Below are 18,076 nucleotides of genomic sequence, written 5' to 3' on the forward strand. Positions count from 1 at the left end.
CTGCTTTACCCTTTGCACTGTGAACCAGGATAAAGCTCATGCCCCACATAAATCTATTAAAAAATCGCTAGTTTTATAAAGCGCGGCAGTCTCGCGATTGTTGCCCGCGCATCCTCAATATAAGCCAGAAAGCCGCCAGGGTTTTTCGGACGGGGGGGGGCGAGGTGTCCGCTCTCGCGAGAGTCGCTGTCGGTCGCGCTGACCCGCGTGGTCCTACGCGTTGCCGCGAGAGACTTCCTTTCCTCGTTGCCCGGCCATCTTGGAGGCGCTCCTCTGGTGAGCGGGGCCTGGGCCTTTGGAGGAGGGGGTTGCCTTGGGTGAGGGGAGCGTTTGGCGGGTGGAAAACGGCTGTGCTCGGCCGCAGTGTTGACTGTTTTCCTTTTGCGCAGGCAACGGCAGGGCCGACGTGAGCCGGCAAGATGGTGGCCGCCAAGAAGACGGTGAGTGAGCGTGCCAGCCAGCCGGCTGAGCTGACGATAAAAGGGGATAACCGAGGGTCCCGAGGCCAGAGGTTGTGGAGGGAGACAGAAGCGCTCCGACGATTGCGAAAGGCCTTTGACTCGAGACGACAAATTTCTGATCAAATGGGGTGGAGGGTTGCTGATCGGAAGAGGCACTGATAACTCCTAGGCAATAGCGAAGGGGCCTTCTTCAGCCTCCTAGAACAGAGGTCTCCAACCTTGGCAACTTTAAGCCTGGAGGACTTCAACTCCCAGAATTCCCCAGCCAGCTGAGCTGGGGAATTCTGAGAGTTGAAGTCCTCCAGGCTTAAAGTTGCCAAGGTTGGAGACCCCTGTTCTAGGAGGCGCAGTCCATTTCGGAGCTCTCTGCCCTAGTTGTTGCTTCCTTGCCAGTGTCGTATGGAATAGCAAAGACGGATGCTATGACACAAAGAAGCATGTAAGAATCAGTTTGTAGGTCTTTGGCTGATGACCGTAGGTTTTGCCGCCTCCTGGTATCATCTGTGCTGTATATGCGCACATAGGGACAGGATTTATATGGAAGATTGAGGCTTTGTTGTAGCTGTGAAAAATGTATGTGGGCGGGGAGGGGGGTTGCCACAGGGCCAGGTCTCCATATCTTCGGATCTTGCACCATTTCTTTGAGTTTTTCTATGCAAGTATGCTTTATTTAAAAAAAACAGTCCATCGGAAACTTGACAGGGATTTGAATAAATGTGTTCAGTTTATAGGCATTTTAAAAGACAAACATGTTAGGATGAAAAGAAACACTCAGTATTTGGATTTATTAAACACTACTGATTAAGCAATTTATATTATGAATTCTCTCTTGAAGTTACTCTATGGCTTGGGATTGAACAAGAACTGTAACAGAATTATAAACATGATTAGCTTTTGCTCTCAAACCACTTAGTTTTTAAGGCTGGAAGATACAGTTGTATTCTAATAACTCTTGACTGAGCTTTTGAGAAAGTTCAACAAATATTAGTTATGCTTTAAATGGGATTTTAAAAAAAGATATTTCGGTTGCATTGTACCGTGTTAAAAAGCTTGCAAACTATTAATGTTGAATAAACATGGTGAGGTTAGCAGGTATCTAGGGAGAAAGTAGACAAGGTATTTTAATGTATGATATATAATAGAAGAGCTAAGAGAGTCTTTGCACAATTTTGTGTTGTGTGCCAGTTGCATCCATTCCTGGCATATAAGCCCTATGCCCTGTCACTCATGGTCTGATCATCTTTTGGTTGGATTATTGCAGTGGTTCTCAACCTTTATAGTGCTGTGACCCCTTTAATACAATTCCCCACGATGTGGCGACCCCAATCATAAAATTATTTTCGTTTTGAACTTATCGCGCCTGAAGCTGTATTGGCTAGATCTGAACTGCTTGCGATTGCCTTGAGGACAGAGGCATTAAAGCGGAGACTCCTCCCCTATTAAGTTTATCGCGCCTGAAGCCAGATTAGGCTAGCAATTGGGAGTGATTGCAGCTGGCTTGAGAGGGAGACATCAGAGCAAAGATTTCTCTCTTTTTTTAATTCATTGCGCTTGAAGCCGAATTCGGCTAGCGAATTGAAGAGCCTGCAGCTGGCTTGTGGAGTCAATCATTGGAGCGTGATTCTTCGTCTCACAAGTATACTTCCCATATTTCGGATGGTCTTAGGCCACCCCTGGCAAATTGTCATTCAACCCCCAATGGGGTCCTGACCCAGAGGTTGAGAACCGCTGGATTATTGCAACATGCTCTTCATGAGACTACCCTTGAAGAGTTTTCAGATGCTACAACTTATTTATTTATTTATTTATTTATTATTTAAATTTTTATACCGCCCTTCTCCCGAGGGACTCAGGGCGGTTTACAGCCAGATAAAATGACAGTACTATTACAAAATAAATACTATTAAAATACCACTAAAAAACTTATTCAAATTGGCCGCAATTAAAATTTAGCAAATAATAAAACCCATTAAAAACCCATTCAAAACCCATTTAAAACCCCTTAAAAACCCACGAATTTAAAAAACTAATCCAGTCCTGCGCAGATGAACAAATAAGTTTTAAGCTCGCGACGGAAGGTTCGGAGGTCCGGAAGTTGACGAAGTCCTGGGGGGAGTTCGTTCCAGAGGGCGGGAGCCCCCACAGAGAAGGCCCTTCCCCTGGGTGTCGCCAGACGACACTGTTTCGCTGACGGCACCCTGAGGAGTCCCTCTCTGTGAGAGCGCACGGGACGGTGAGAGGTATCCGGTAGCAGTAGGCGGTCCCGTAAGTAACCCGGCCCTATGCCATGGAGCGCTTTGAAGATGTTCACCAGAACCTTGAAGCGCACCCGGAAGGCCACAGGCAGCCAGTGCAGTCTGCGCAGGATAGGTGTCACACGGGAGCCACGAGGGGCTCCCTCTATCACCCGCGCAGCTGCATTCTGGACTAACTGAAGCCTCCGGATGCTCTTCAAGGGGAGCCCCATGTAGAGAGCATTGCAGTAATCCAGGCGAGACGTCACGAGGGCGTGAGTGACCGTGCACAGGGCATCCCGGTCTAGAAAGGGGCGCAACTGGCGCACCAGGCGAACCTGGTAAAAAGCTCTCCTGGAGACGGCCGTCAAGTGATCTTCAAAAGACAGCCGTTCATCCAGGAGGACGCCCAAGTTGCGCACCCGTTCCATCGGGGCCAATGACTCCCCCCCGACAGTCAGCTGAGGACTCAGCTGACTGTACCGAGATGCCGGCATCCACAGCCACTCTGTCTTGGAGGGATTGAGCCTGAGCCTGTTTCTCCCCATCCAGACCCGTACGGCTTCCAAGCACCGGGACAACACTTCGATAGCTTCGTTGGGGTGGCCCGGTGTGGAAAAGTACAGCTGGGTGTCATCAGCGTACAGCTGGTACCTCACACCGAAGCCACTGATGATCTCACCCAGCGGCTTCATATAGATGTTGGACAGAAGGGGCGAGAGGATCGGCCCCTGCGGCACCCCACAAGTGAGGTGTCTCGGAGCCGACCTCTGCCCCCCTGTCAACACCGTCTGCGACCGATCGGAGAGATAGGAGGAGAACCACCGATAAACGGTGCCTCCCACTCCCAATCCCTCCAACCGGCGCAGCAGGATACCATGGTCGATGGTATCAAAAGCCGCTGAGAGGTCTAATAGGACCAGGGCAGAGGAGCATCCTCTATCCCTGGCCCTCCAGAGATCATCCACCAACGCGACCAAAGCCGTCTCAGTGCTGTAACCGGGCCGAAGCCGGACTGAACGGGTCTAGATAGACAGTTTCATCCAGGTGCAAGGAAACTGATATGCCACCATACTCTACAACCTTCGCCACGAAGGGAAGGTTGGAGACCGGACGATAATTACCTAAAACAGCCGGGTCCAGGAAGGCTTCTTGAGGAGGGTCTCACCACCGCCTTTTTCAAGGCGGTCGGAAAGACTCCTCCACCAAGGAAGCGCCATAATAGCCTGAGCCAGCCTCGTGTCACCTCCTGAGTGGCCAGTACCAGCCAGGAGGGGCACGGGTCCAGTAAACATGTGGTGGCATTCAACCTCCCCAGCAACCTGTCCATGTCCTCGGAGCGACAGGGTCAAACTCATCCCATAAAATGTCCCCAAGACCACCCTCAGCCGTCTCACCCGTCACTGCAATCTTGATCTAGACCTCCCGGTTGAACGATTTTATCGATAGATAACCGTTAAACTCCTCAGCACGCCCCTGCAACGGGTCATCCCGCTCCCCTGATGTAAAGGGAGCGAGTCACCCAAACAGGGCGGCTGGGCGGTTATCTGCCGATGCAATGAGGGAGGAGGCGTAGCTACGCCGCTTCCCTCATTGCCACTAGGTAAGCCCTAGTATAGGACTTCACTAGTGTCCGATCAGCCTCGAACGGCTAGACCTCCAGGAACTCTCTAGGCGTCTTCTCCGCGCTTCATCCCCTCAACTCCTCGGAGAACCAAGGAGCCGGTTGGGACCCGCGCCGGGTCAGAGGCCGCAAAGGCACGACACGGTCTAAGGCCCCGCCGCGCCCGTTCCCAGGCCGCAACAAGTTCCTCAGCCGAGCCGTGAGCCAGACCGTCAGGAAATGGCCCAAGCTCCGTCCGAACCCTCCGGGTCCATCAGGCGCCTGGGACGGAACCAACGTATCGGCTCCGTCTCCCTGCGGTGGTGAATGGCGGTCAGAAAGTCCAGGCGAAGAAGAGAGTGATCTGACCATGACAAAGGTTCAATGACTATTTCCTTTAAGTCCAGATCTCTCAACCACTGACCAGAGATAAAAACCAGGTCCAGAGTGCCACCCCCGATGTGAGTAGGGCCATCAACTACTTGGGTCAGGTCCAAGGCCGTCATGGAGGCCATGAACTCCCGAGCTGCCGTTGATGACGAGCCGGAAGATGGCAAGTTAAAATCCCCATGACTAAAAGTCTGGGGGTCTCAACTGCCACTCCAGCCAGCACCTCCAGGAGCTCGGGCAGGGCAGCTGACACGCAGCAAGGAGCCAGGTACGTGATCAGCAAACCCATCTGACACCTATGGCCCCATCTCACAAAGAGGGATTCACACCCGCAATCTGAGGTACAGTGGTCTCCTCGGCTCTAGACTCTCTAATCACAACCGCCACCCCCACCCCTACCCTGAGCCCTCGGCTGATGGAATGCACGGAAGCCCGCGGGCACATCTCGACAAGGCACTCCCCTTCCGTGCCCAGCCAGGTTTCAGAACGCCTATAAGGTCCGCAGCGCCCCTGAATAAGATCGAGATTAGGGGCCTTATTGACTACGGACCGTGCGTTGCATAACATCAGCCAAGGCCCAGGCTCTGAGGGTCTTGACCATCCGGGAACGGGAAAAGGATTTAGGATCGGGCGCGATCGCCTGCAAACATCGAGCGCGCCCCCTAGGACGATATGATCCCCCTTCCGCCATATCTGCCCCTCCCACTTACTGCAAATCAGACCACCCTCACCAACAGGAACGTAATCTCCCCTAACCTCCGAACCCGTTAAAAACCGCCACGAGCACGCGCAGGACTGGCTCCCCACCCGACGGGCTACCCCGACGCCCGCCCTAACCCTCCCTCCCTTAAAACCCTATCTAAAACCCCAAAGGCTCTTTTTTTCGTGATGCCACCTCTGTGGGTCCCAAGACCATTGAGGCCGGCCCTTGATAGTGCGGCGGGCCATTCCTGCGAGGCGGGGCACTGCAGGCGCAAGAGTTCAAGTGCTGAATATCGCATAAATAAAATGCATAAATAGAGGATAGAGGCCGACGAGAGGCGATGCTGTCCGGAGTGGTCAAATGTCATGCCAAAATCAAATGGACACCCATTGACTAATGATGATCAAAAGGTGGCTGGCTTAAAGATGACGGCTGGAACATAGGCAGAGCAAAGTCCATGATGACAAAGGTACTACTGCTCTGCCCAGAGCTCAGTCCTAAAGTCCATGACCTGGGGAGGTGGTATTACTCTCCTAACAGCGGTGTCCACAGATGTTTCCAATTAGATGTTTCCAAGTAAACACGTCCAGAAAGTTACGTCCAGAAATAAGAATAAAAATAGAACTCCCTGTAGATCACAGATCGGTCTCCAGTCTTCTTCCACGGCCATAATGTACCGGCCATAAAATGCATAAATGCATAAAGTGCAGATGACAATGCAGATTACAGATGGTAAGGTGTTGAGGATGGTAAAACACCAATTGTAATCCCAAGAAGAGTGGGCCTAATAGGCCAGGAAACCTCAACGCCCCCCCCCACTCCTATCCTACCAGGATAGTCCAGGCCTCTCAGGCCGGCCACTCCCTCCTCAAGGTCCAGGTCCAATCCAAGGTCTGCCCCCTCCACCGGGCAGGCCTGTCCGAGGAACCTGACCAAACACCACCAGAGGGCCGGCACGATGTAAACTGCCGCTGATGTTAACCGCGGCAAAGAGCAGGACAAACAACCTGGGAGGCAGTCTCGGGCAGGGGCCACAGGGGGCCCTTCACAGCCCTTCACCTCCATGCCACTCCCCCACGTCAACCCACAGGAAAAAACCTCGAAGGAGACCTGGGGAGGGCCTGGAGAGAGCCGGAGAAAGCCGGGAAGCTCTGCGCATGCGCAAGATGGCAGCTCGGTAGAGGAGCGGAGCCGACGGCGGGCGACAGAGGAGGAGATGGCGGCGCCCAGGCGGCCTGTCGAGCGGTTTGCGTCCCCCGGTCAGCTGTTTTAACATCCCGGCAGCCGTGGGAGAGGTCTGTGGACTCTCTCGGACTCACGGCTGCCGAGAACGCGACCGGTAGGATGGGCAAGCCGCGAACGGCGGCCATTGTTGCTGGGCGTGAGGTGAGGCCGCGGCTCGTCTTTTGCGGCGGAGGCCGCGGCTTCTCCCTTCTTCATTCCGGATCATCCAGCGGCTCCTGTATCATCCGGCGGCTCCTGTATTTTGGCCCTCCGGCTTCCCGGTACAGAATGCGCACTGTGGACAGTTCTGGAAGCCCCTTTAATGGCACATGTGACACAGTTGTTACGCATACTGTACTGGTTACCAGTTTTTTGGGTGGCAGTCTAATTCAAGATGTTGGTCCTTATATTTAAATCTCTTTATAGCATAGGTCCAGGGTCTCTGAAGAGCCATGTCATTCCGAAGGGACTAGACCACCCTGTTTGCTCCAGAAGAAGGGGCCCACTTTGGATCCCCTGTGCCAAAGAATTTCAACTGGCGGGGTCTAGGAGAAGGGCCTTTTCTCTTATGACCCCTGGCCTCTGGAATGTTCTGCTGTAGATGAGGTCTACCCCAACACTCCTGGCCTTTGGGAAGAGCCTGAAAACTTGGCCTCTGCTGTCGGACCTGGGGCCCCAATGGAGTGTGCTATGTTGAGGGTAGCTGATGTATTATCTTTTTTACTTTTTATTATATTGTAAGTGCTCAATGTTGCAGTGAGATGGGCGGCATAAAAATTTAATAAAATGCAGAATTACATTCTATATGTTTTTTTTAACAGAAAAAATCTTTAGAGTCCATAAACTCTAGACTTCAGCTGGTTATGAAAAGTGGTAAATATGTACTTGGATATAAACAAACTCTGAAAATGATTCGGCAGGGCAAAGCCAAGTTGGTTATCCTAGCCAATAACTGTCCTGCTTTGCGGTAAGTGCATTTTTTGATTAGTTTTATTAAAAGATCATATAAAAGAGTTGCTTTCTTATAGTGTTAATGAAAATATTTTACTATCAGCTTGTAGATATTTTTGACTTTATATATCTTTTCAAATATATTAATCAGCCAGATTTTTTGCTGAAATTAGATTTCAGCAATGGAGGGAGGTTGGATGAGACATTCCAACACTAATTTGTGATCTTGTAGGTTATTAACTTGATAAAAAAAAAAGCAGGAAGCCTATGTGATAGGGTAATGTGAAGATAAAAGTTCTGAATATATATAATAGAAGAAAACTATGATACCTTTATAGGTTGATATGCTCATGGGAAATGTATTATACTGATGTATTAGAATTGATAACGTATGTTCTGCTTTCATATAGCAATGATATGGATATATAATGTATAAAGCTTTATGAGATTTAATTTTGCAAAAATATTGCCAGCACCAATGGTCTTTGGTTACTAACCAGGAGAAACTCAATTTACTCCTCAAATCTAAGCTCCAACCGGTATATTGCAGATTAAAATAGGTTTAATTTAGTCTTCATAATGCATTAGTCCCATAAAAATTAATGCAGTGTAAATTGAGATTGAATTAAATAGTTGTATTGTGTATTTATTTTGTTCACTATATAGAGTTCCTTTTGATAAACTGGTAGCTGTATGTTTTAATAAACAAATGAAATGAATAAAAATTAATTAATGTCCTAAGGAGATTCCATTGAAGTAAAATGTGACTTAATCTGGAACAAAGCCAAATAAGTATTCTATGTTTATTTCTGTACCTTTAGAAAATCAGAAATTGAGTACTATGCTATGTTGGCCAAAACTGGTGTGCATCACTACAGTGGCAACAATATTGAACTGGGAACAGCTTGTGGGAAGTACTACAGAGTATGTACACTTGCTATAATTGACCCAGGTATGTATGTTGTATTTAGTATCTCTGTCTGGATGAAGCTGTTATTTTAATTGGATTTGCCTTTATCTTGATCTATTCACTAGGATTCTCTTATCAATTTTATTGAATTGAGAACTCTGCACTTCAATATGCTAATATAAAATCAATAGTGTTAGTAAAGCAAAAATTGTATAATCTTACTTTATATGTGGTTTAAGATTTATATTCTCACTAGAATAACCTTTATCCTGATCAGACAAAAATATGTTTGTCAGGAGGACATTGAAATTGATACCTGGCCTGTAGGTCCAGTGGCGCAAATAATTTTAGAATTAAGCATCTGGTAACTAATAAAGTCCATTCTTTATTATCATCCTAATATAGTACCATTCATCTGGTAACTAATAAAGTTCATTTACTATCTTTCTTGCCACAGTTGTTAAGTGAATGACTGTAGCTGCTAAGTTAATAACATGGTTGTAAAGTGAATCTAGTTTTCCCACTGGCTTTGCTTGTCAGATTGGAAAAGGTGATCACATGACACTGGGAGACTACAAACGACATAAATTGAGTCAGTTGCCTAGCACCAGAATTAAGCATCTGGTAACTAACAAAATTCATTTGCTGTATGGGTTCTTGAAGTGCATTAGAAAGTAATTTATCAGAGGCTAGGGATTTAAACTATGTATTGGATGTGAAAAGTTAATTTATCTTGATGCAAAGTTAAATGCGAATATTCTCGCTGTTCTGGTTTGTACAGTAATCGGGGCAGGCTAGACATTCGCTATATTACCACTTTGCACTGTGTCCTCAGGGCTAGTTGGTCTCCCTAGTTCTGATTTTTACCTGCAAGTTACATTAACTGATTGAACTTTGTAGTATGCCCTATCATTGGGAATATATTCAGATAAAGGTTATCAAGAAAATTTTTGTAATATAGTATACTGTACATGACGTGTTTGTGAAATTTTGATACTGAAGTATGTTTTCCCCAACAGGTGACTCGGACATCATTAGAAGCATGCCAGAACAAACCAGTGAAAAGTAAAATTAATAAACTTTAAATTTTGTGTAATAAAACTGGCTTTAAATCTGTTGTTGGTATGAGTTTTTATAAGTCAGACACAACAAAGTTTGATGGAGAAATCAAATAGTAACGGTCTAAATAAAATAATTTAATTAGGAGTTAAAGACAAATGGGATTAAAGAATATAGCCATATTTGACTCCGCTGATTTGAGTTTTGTATTTAACTGAAAGAGAGATGACAAAAAAAAAATACAAACTCATCTACAATATCCAGATTTCTCATCATCTCATTTCTCTTGGAGCACCTACTTCATAAATGTGCAAATACATATGTAAGCATATTCAGATTGTACAGAGCATTTGAAAACCAGCAGAGGTTTTTAAACATGGTTAATTTTGTGATTAGAAACCATCTAGAGTTGCTTAATTGTATAAATGCAGGAAGGAGGGAACCAACCAATCATATTCTAATTAGGGCTATGCAATGTTTCACATTCAGTAGGGGGAAAAAAATTCTGAGTGTGCTGAGAGACTTGCAACTCTTTGTAGAAGCTGCTACTGCTGCAGAATAGAAAAAAATGCTAGCCAAACGATAGGTAAAAAGAAACGATAAGTGTGCTAGGAAGAGAGAGAAAAAGAGTTAACTTGGGGGAACCTCCACACATTAATAGTAAATAAGGATATAGTTAAGCAAATTCAGCCTTTTATTTAGAGCAAGGAAGCCAAACAGAAGAGCTTATGAACAACTGAAAGAAAAACAATAGATGGTTGGAAAAGGTTTTGGGCATAATTTGTTTTTGGCATAATTCAGCTAAGGCACTTCTTAATTTGTTCTGAAATAATACTATAATTCATTCTGAAATGAATTAATGTCACCGTATGATGGCTATCCATTCCTCCAGGTATCTATTGGCCAACACTGTTAAAATACTTCTGTGATACATATGTTTGAGGATTTTTTTTATAAAGTTAAGATATTCAAAATTTTGGTATATAATTCTTGCAATAAAATAACATTTTATACATTATATCCCCAAACCCTATCCCATATATCAATACTTAGTGGTTAACATGAACGTAGGGAATGTGCCTTAAATATGTTGGTTACTACTTCTCAAATTCCCTATCAATCACTTATGGGAAGAAGTGCTGGCTATAGGAAGAGTTTAAGCACAGAGAAATTATTTGCTATTACTGTGGATATTAACATTAGTGCTACATGAGAAGCATAGAACACCATTGTAACGTAACATTTGAGTGCATCCAGTCAGTACATTATTACAATGAATAGTGAACAATATTGGCCTTTCCAGATTTCTAAATAATAAAAATTGCCTTTTATACTAATATTTTACATTATTATATTTCTAAAAAGTTTGTAATTTTATCTTAGTCAATGCAAAAATACACTATTACATGGTACTCTAAATTACTGAAGTTATAAATTCTCCTTTTTGTGCAAAACATACCTACCTACATAACTTTGATATATTTTCTTGTGTGTAAATATCCAACAAAGGTATATTGCTGCTAAGGACATTTTATTAGTATCTTAATCGATTTTCCAGTGCTTCTATTCTTTTTGACATTTCTTCCAGTAATTTCAAGTTAAGGAAAACAATTTTAGCCTGCTTCAATATTTAATATCGAGAATATCTACACATAATGGACAAGCTTGGGAAATCTAAAGTTACTTCTTTTAAAACGAAAAACCCTGAAATAAGTCAGAATCAGAGCTAGCTGTGTATCTATAATTGTATTTCCAAAAATCCAGCATTGATTAGTTCTTGGACATTTCATTTTGGCAAGGGGAAGATGGTATTTTGTTGCTGCTTTTAATAAACGGCTAAGCGTTAGAAATCCTTACTGAGCTAATAGTACAAGTGGAACTTAAAATTCTCTTCTGACCATAAAACTATTCAAATAATTCTGTTGTAAAGTATAATGCAATTGTTTTAATTGCATTGGTATATATTATGTGGTAAAGTGAATTGTCGCATCAATAGTAGTATCCTGTTTGGTTTTTCCAAAGGCATCAAGTGAAACAAGATAAACACTCAGCATTATGTTCATATATGAAATACACACACACACACACATAAAATTAGGCTTGTGGAATGAATGCTAAAGAATTATGATGTCACCTGTTGTAATAGTTCTTGCAAACACCACTTCTCTACCACTTTACCACTCTCTATGTTGGCAGGTAAATGGTTTAGTTGTACGTAGAAAATAACCAGAACTGGCTTAGACAGGCTTCTCTAAACATAAAATCATCGCTGAAAAAGAAATTTGCAGACTCCTTTTGGCACAAATATTTAGGCCAGCAATTTTTGCTAATACCGTGTTTCCCCAAAAATAAGCCCTACCCTGATTTTAAGTGTGCGCCTAATATAAGGCCTAGCCCAAAAATAACCCTTAGTGAAGATGATCATCAGCCAGGTGGAGGGTGGCCAGCACTGGAGGCGGTGCGAGGGCCAATGCTGTCCATAGCCATAAAATAGACATCTACTTGGGAGAAAGACTGGCTAATCTACATCAAATATAAAACGGATCTCACACTGACATCAAAAATATGTATTATCAAGGCTCTCATTTTTCACAATTAGGCTTTAAAAGCCTGAATTTTTCTTCAAAAAAGATGGAACAAAATGCCTTTGAATTATGGTCTCTGGAGAAAATCGTTGGGAATACCTTGGACATGTAATGTTAGGGCCATGACTAATCTAAGGCACCAAATTTTAGGAGGTGCTAATACTGCCTCTTCCTTGCAAATCAATCTAAAAATACAAATCTTCACTCGGGAGGTGGCACCATCGGTCAATACGGCCAATGGACGCTATATACCTTTGAGCCCAAACTGCAGCAAAAAGCATTGGAAAACATTCCAACGATAGGAAGAATCAAAGGCAGTTGAAATTGGCCAACAGAAAATATGTTGGGTAGATACTGCTGATGACAATAATGAGCTTATTTAAATAAATAGTCATTGAGAATCTTAATGATACCCATCAGGTCACATAAGGAGCCAACTGGACAACAAGCCACATTATATAAACTGCCATTCTGTATTTTGAAACTGCAGCTAGAGGGGGCTTGTGCTTCAGCATCATCATTAATGTTTTTAAAGACTGATGCACTAGCTACAGTGTACAAGTAGACCAAATACTTATGTACTGCCATTCATGAAAAGAAAGCAAAGCCAATCCTTAGATTTAGCATTATTCGTCGTCATAATTCACTCTATGTATTGAAATATCAACAGATTGAAACAAGAACATAATATGAGAAAATGAGTAGTGCATTTGTACATAAACCATATAAAATTTGCCAGAGGGCAGAATTAGAAATGCCAGATTTGGGTTGCAAAAATCCAGTGAATTGCAAAGAAATAAGCTCTTTGTTGCCTTCTAGTGGTCAACTGGACTCAAGCAGCCAAATTCTGCAATAAATTTTCAAATAACTGAGGGAAAAGTACTATATTATGGCTTGGCAACAGAAGCCTTCAAGACCAATTTCCTCTCCATTCAAATGGGCCTGATGAGTTTGATCATGCCAGGAAAAGCAGCTGGTGGTTCCATTTTTCAGAAGTTAGAGTAACCAACTTCCATTGTTAGCCCAGCCCCTCTGGAACAGCCTTCTATGAGAAACATGTTTGGCTTCAATCCTAGCTACCTATCAGAACTTTCTTAAAACAACTTTTCTAGAAAACATTTTAAGATTTAAACCTACAGTAGGTGCTTTTTGTAAAGTAGTTTTGTCTATTTTTTATTCTTGGTTTTAAATTTAAATTGCTGTTGTGAGCTGCCTTTTTTGTGGATATGTGCCTTCAAATCATCATTGATCCCTGGCAACTGCCTGGACAAGTCTGCAGTTGTCTTTGCAAGATCTTTGAAAATGGCTTGCTGTTGCCTTCCTTGAACTGTGAAAGAATGACTAACCCAAGACCACTGAGTTGGCTTTGTGACTAGAACTCAGTCTCCTGATTGGTAGCCTGGTACTTAATCAATATAGCAGACTAGTTCTGTGAGCTGCCTAAAGTTCCAATATAATTGTGGTAGGTATTAATGTGATAGGTAGACAGACAGGGTATTTAAGTACTGTGTTACATAGCTAGGAGTCAATACTAATTCAAAGGCACACACAATTAGATTACATATAATTAATAGCTGCCAAGGAAACACCTGCTAATTAATCTCACCATGGAATAGGATTGGGTTTAGGGACAAAGTATGTTTGGACAGATAACTAGACCAGCACTTTAAAATTGATTGAGGAAGTTTGTATGCTTGTATTCAAATACTAACTGCTATCAGCTGATAGTTGGATTTCTTTTGGTCACAGAATTAGTGTTATTCCAGCAAAAGCTATAGTCATTTGAAACATAACTGCCAGGTATGGGGAGAACTCAGGGGTGAAATCTAAAATTTTTCCTTACCGGTTCTGTGGGCGTGGCTTAATTGGTGGGCGTGGCTTGGTGGTCAGATGACTGGGTGGGCGTGGCCAATAACAATAAATAATAAAAATAATAAACAAAGTATAAAAAACAATAAGAGGTACCAAAAACCAACTTTCACACTTTACACACACACAACACAACACAACTGACTCACACACAATGTAAAAGCAGCTGCACGTCACACTTCACACAGCCACAAAAAGCTCAAAAACCAACTTTCACACTTTACACACACAACACGACACACACACACACACACACACAAATACGACATACAGCTTTCTGAGATTTTGTGTGTTTGTGTAGTTAGAGTGAAACACTACAGAAACACACCAAATCTCAGAAAGCTGCACAAATATTTTATTTTATTATTTTATTTTATTTTATTGTGGACTTCAATTCCCAGAGTTCCTCAGCCAGCAAAGCCAGCCAGCATTAGTTGCTCACTGAGGAAATAGATTAGCTAAGCAATTGATTCTGTCTGGGCTGAAAGTGAAACTGCTTTCGGGCTGGGAAAAAAGCCATGCGTTCATCAGTAATCAGGTAAGTGCCTTAGAATCTCTACTCTTACTTGTAGAAAACATGTTTTCGACAAGTAAGAGTACAAGTAAGGTTCTGCTGATGAGGAACTCAGGTGAGATCGCCAGAGGAGACTTTAACTTTTTTTTTTTTTAAGTTTAAAGGCTCTGCCGATCTCAGCTGAGGGGCGGGATCCTCAAAGGCTTTTTTTTTACTTTTAAAGACATGTTTCGGCTGAAGAAAAAACGGCTTTTAAAAGTAAAAAAAACCACAACCCTCTGCTGATGGTGCGGCTCAGCAGAGGCGGGGGGGCAGGGCCAGGGATTTTTGCTACCAGTCCTCCGAACCAGCAGCCGCCATCGCTACTGGATCGCGTGAGCCAGTCCGAACCGGGAGCATTTCACCCCTGGGAGAACTGCACTATGGAATAACAAAGATTAGACATTTCTCTCTCTTTCTCCCCTCCCGCTCACGCCCACCCCCCAAACAACTGTATTTCTTTACACAGAAATAGAAATATAATTCATTTTCAAATATATTGACTTGAAAATCTATATGAAGAATTAATAGATATACAGAAAGGATATGTTGCTGAATTAGTTTCCTAAATTCAGTAGTTGCAAAATTCTGGAAATTTGTAAGATTCTCACATTTGCATAGGGTTTTCTTGTCATCTGAAGGATTTGCTGAAAAAAAATAGGTGGGAGTGTATTTAGTTAAATGGTAAGAAATATATTTTCCTTACAAGAACAAAATCACTACAAAAACTATTTTGTTTTTAGTCCATTGAACTCATTGGAAAATGGAATTCATGGAATGACAAAATAATTTTAGAAAAGTTTCTTTCTCTGTCTTTTTAAATTGCTGTAGGAAAACAGAGACATCTGATTAAAATGAGGATTGTACATGCATTTCATGTATTTTAAACTGATTTATGGTAACCACTATAATAATAATGCAATTGCCCAAGGTTTAGATAAGAAGACTAATTATAAACAAGGGTTTCAATTACTAAGTGGAAATTCAGTGATTTCATATTTGCAAACAAAAAGACACATAAGTGGGAAACTGCCTTTTTCTACAAAATATATCCCAAGAATCCTAGGGAATCAAAGTGGATGCATGGCACAATTGTTTAATATGACAGAAGATAAATTATTATAGCTATACAAAGTAATGGATGGTGTAAATAGAAATAAATTTTACCTGAAGCTTTTGTCCATAATTGCTTTTCTTTAAAAAGATATTTATGATGCACAGCAAAATTGGAACAGGAAAGAACATCTGTGATTGCTAAGGTAGATGCTTCAGGTTCTACAGAGGACAACACAGTGAGACCAGAAGTGAGATTATATTTCACCCTCTTATGAAGTGGTTTCTTTGTGTGTATGTTTCAAAAAGAACCACCCTGTTGATGGATATTAAGCAATATAAAGATTAGCATAATTGCTGGATTAGAAATATTAACCTGGACAGAGCAGAATTACTAAATGTATGGTAAATATGGCTTTTGATTGCATTTGTGCCATATTGACAAAAATGTGGAAAAATTGCTGCTGTTTTTACTGTTATCAGTAACTACTATATGTGGCACAGGTGTCATTAAAACTTATAACCTTCTCTATACCTTCTATATCTAATTAAGAAGTATTATTACAATAAAAATGACGTTAGCTTTTCTTCTGGCAAGGGCAGAGTGGAAAAGAATCAAACTCAGGGGTGAAATGCTACTGGATCGGACCGGATCGGGCGAGTAGGTAGCGGAGATTGGGGCTGGTTTGGAGAACTGGTAGCAATCTCTGGCTGGCCATGCCCCCGAACCAATCTGCAGCCATGTGTGAAGGCAGGCAAGCAGAAAGCCACGTGGAAGGCAGAAAGTGAGGAAAGCATGGCAGGGCTGCAGGGAGAGGATCTAGAAGGTAAGCCAATGCTGGCAGTGGTGGGGGGGGGAGACCCACTGTGCTCGGCCTCATGGGGGGGACCTGGCAAGACTCGCTTGCCTTTTGGGTGTGGCTTGCGCGGGGCCTTTGGCTGACTGCCGCCCACTTGCCTTTCCCTCTGCATCCAGCCCATGATGGAGAACGCGCCGCTTCTGGGCCGGGCCAACCATCTTCGGGTCCCTGAAGGGCAGGGAGTGCTCTGCTGCTGCCGCCGTTGGCAGCATGGCTGCACAGGAAAATTCCCTGGTGCAGCGCAGTTCCGGGATGGCGGGGGAGCCCAGGCAAACTCTGCCACCGCCAGTGTTGCCAGGAGCATCCACGTGGAAAAACTCCTCAGCGCAGCACAGTTCCGGGATGGCAGGAGAGCCCAGGCAAGCTCTGCCGCCACCGCGCTGCTGCCGGGATCGTCCCCATGGGGAAAAGGGCCGGGATAGCTCAGGCTGTTAAGAAGCCTGTTATTAGAACACAGTAGCCTGCAATTACTGCAGGTTCAAGCCCGGCCCAAGGTTGACTCAGCCTTCCATCCTTTATAAGGTAGGTAAAATGAGGACCCAGATTGTTGGGGGGGCAATAAGTTGACTTTGTAAAAAATATACAAATAGAATGAGACTATTGCCTTATACAATGTAAGCCGCCCTGAGTCTTCGGAGAAGGGCGGGATATAAATGTAAACAAACAAAAAAAAACTCCCCGGCAGAGTGCAGTTCTGGGATGACGGGGGAGCCCAGGCAATCTCTGCTGCTGCCGCTACTGCCACTGTTGCTGCTGCCAGGAGCATCCTGGCAAGAAAACTCCCCGGGAAGATTCTGTTTAGACCAGGTTGTGTGTGTGTGTGTGTGTGTGTGTGTGTGTGTGTGTGTTTGCGTGTGTGAGAGAGAGTGAGAGACAGAGAGAAAGAGAAAGAAAGAGGAAGGGACAGAGAGAGAGAGAGAGAGAGAGAGAGAGAGAGACAAGATAAAGAAAGGAAGGAAGGAAGGAAGGAAGGAAGGAAGGAAGGAAGGAAGGAAAGAAAGAAAGAAAGAAAGAAAGAAAGAAAGAAAGAAAGAAAGAAAGAAAGAAAGAAAGAAAGAAAGAAAGCTTATGACCACAATTGTGCCCCAAATTTTGGTTGCTAAGCAAGTTTCACCACATTTTATAAGTTGGCAACACCCACCATGTCACATGACCACCAAGCCACGCCCACCAAGCCATGCCCACAGGACCGGTAGCAAAAAAAATTAGATTTCACCCCTGAGCAAACTGAATAAAAACAACATGCACACACTGATAATCTCAAACCTTCAGAAAGTAAATTCATCGAATGAAGCTGATTTGTTGTTTCCTGGTAATCCTTTAGATCTAGAAAAAATATTGATAAAATGAAATAAAATAGCACTTATTGCCAACTTATTGATCGTGATAGTCAACTACAAACAAGCCAAATACTGCAAAAGGTTTTGTAATTTAAAAATTACAAAAGTTGTTATCTGAATATAAATAAAATTAGAGATAGTTTATTTGTTACTGATTATGTTTAGTTATTCAGATGTGAATTGGGTCATTTATATTGATTTTATAATCTTAGATATTGGGAAATGTTTCCAGGATTACAGAGCTTTATGGAAAATATGTAACAAAACCTTTTTTAAAAAAG

At 43.4% G+C, this 18,076-nt stretch overlaps 2 protein-coding genes and 1 non-coding gene across 3 annotated transcripts in view; 2 read left to right on the top strand and 1 right to left on the bottom strand.

The window, feature by feature from the left end:
• The first annotated feature begins 172 nt into the window (after positions 1-172).
• On the top strand, positions 173-9,593 carry RPL30 (ribosomal protein L30). The gene is made up of 5 exons (XM_058178624.1): positions 173-276; positions 390-440; positions 7,437-7,582; positions 8,388-8,518; positions 9,496-9,593. The coding sequence occupies exons 2-5, from the start codon at positions 420-422 to the stop codon at positions 9,543-9,545; spliced, it is 348 nt and encodes a 115-aa protein (XP_058034607.1). The 5' UTR covers positions 173-276; positions 390-419; the 3' UTR covers positions 9,546-9,593.
• On the top strand, positions 9,225-9,358 carry LOC131196460 (small nucleolar RNA SNORA72). The gene has a single exon (XR_009154741.1). It is a non-coding gene; the product is annotated as a small nucleolar RNA SNORA72 (small nucleolar RNA).
• A 618-nt stretch (positions 9,594-10,211) lies between the features above and the next one.
• MATN2 (matrilin 2) overlaps positions 10,212-18,076 on the bottom strand; it is a 39,911-nt gene continuing 32,046 nt past the window's right edge. Inside the window, exons 15-18 of the mRNA XM_058178616.1 lie at positions 17,722-17,781; positions 15,710-15,817; positions 15,091-15,189; positions 10,212-11,122 (exon numbers count right to left, since the gene is read on the bottom strand). Of these exons, the coding sequence (XP_058034599.1) occupies positions 11,070-11,122; positions 15,091-15,189; positions 15,710-15,817; positions 17,722-17,781 (320 nt within the window). The 3' untranslated portion in view covers positions 10,212-11,069. The remainder of the gene's footprint in view (positions 11,123-15,090; positions 15,190-15,709; positions 15,818-17,721; positions 17,782-18,076) is intronic.

Source organism: Ahaetulla prasina, chromosome 3 (assembly GCF_028640845.1).
Source record: "Ahaetulla prasina isolate Xishuangbanna chromosome 3, ASM2864084v1, whole genome shotgun sequence".
Lineage (NCBI taxonomy): Eukaryota > Metazoa > Chordata > Lepidosauria > Squamata > Colubridae > Ahaetulla > Ahaetulla prasina.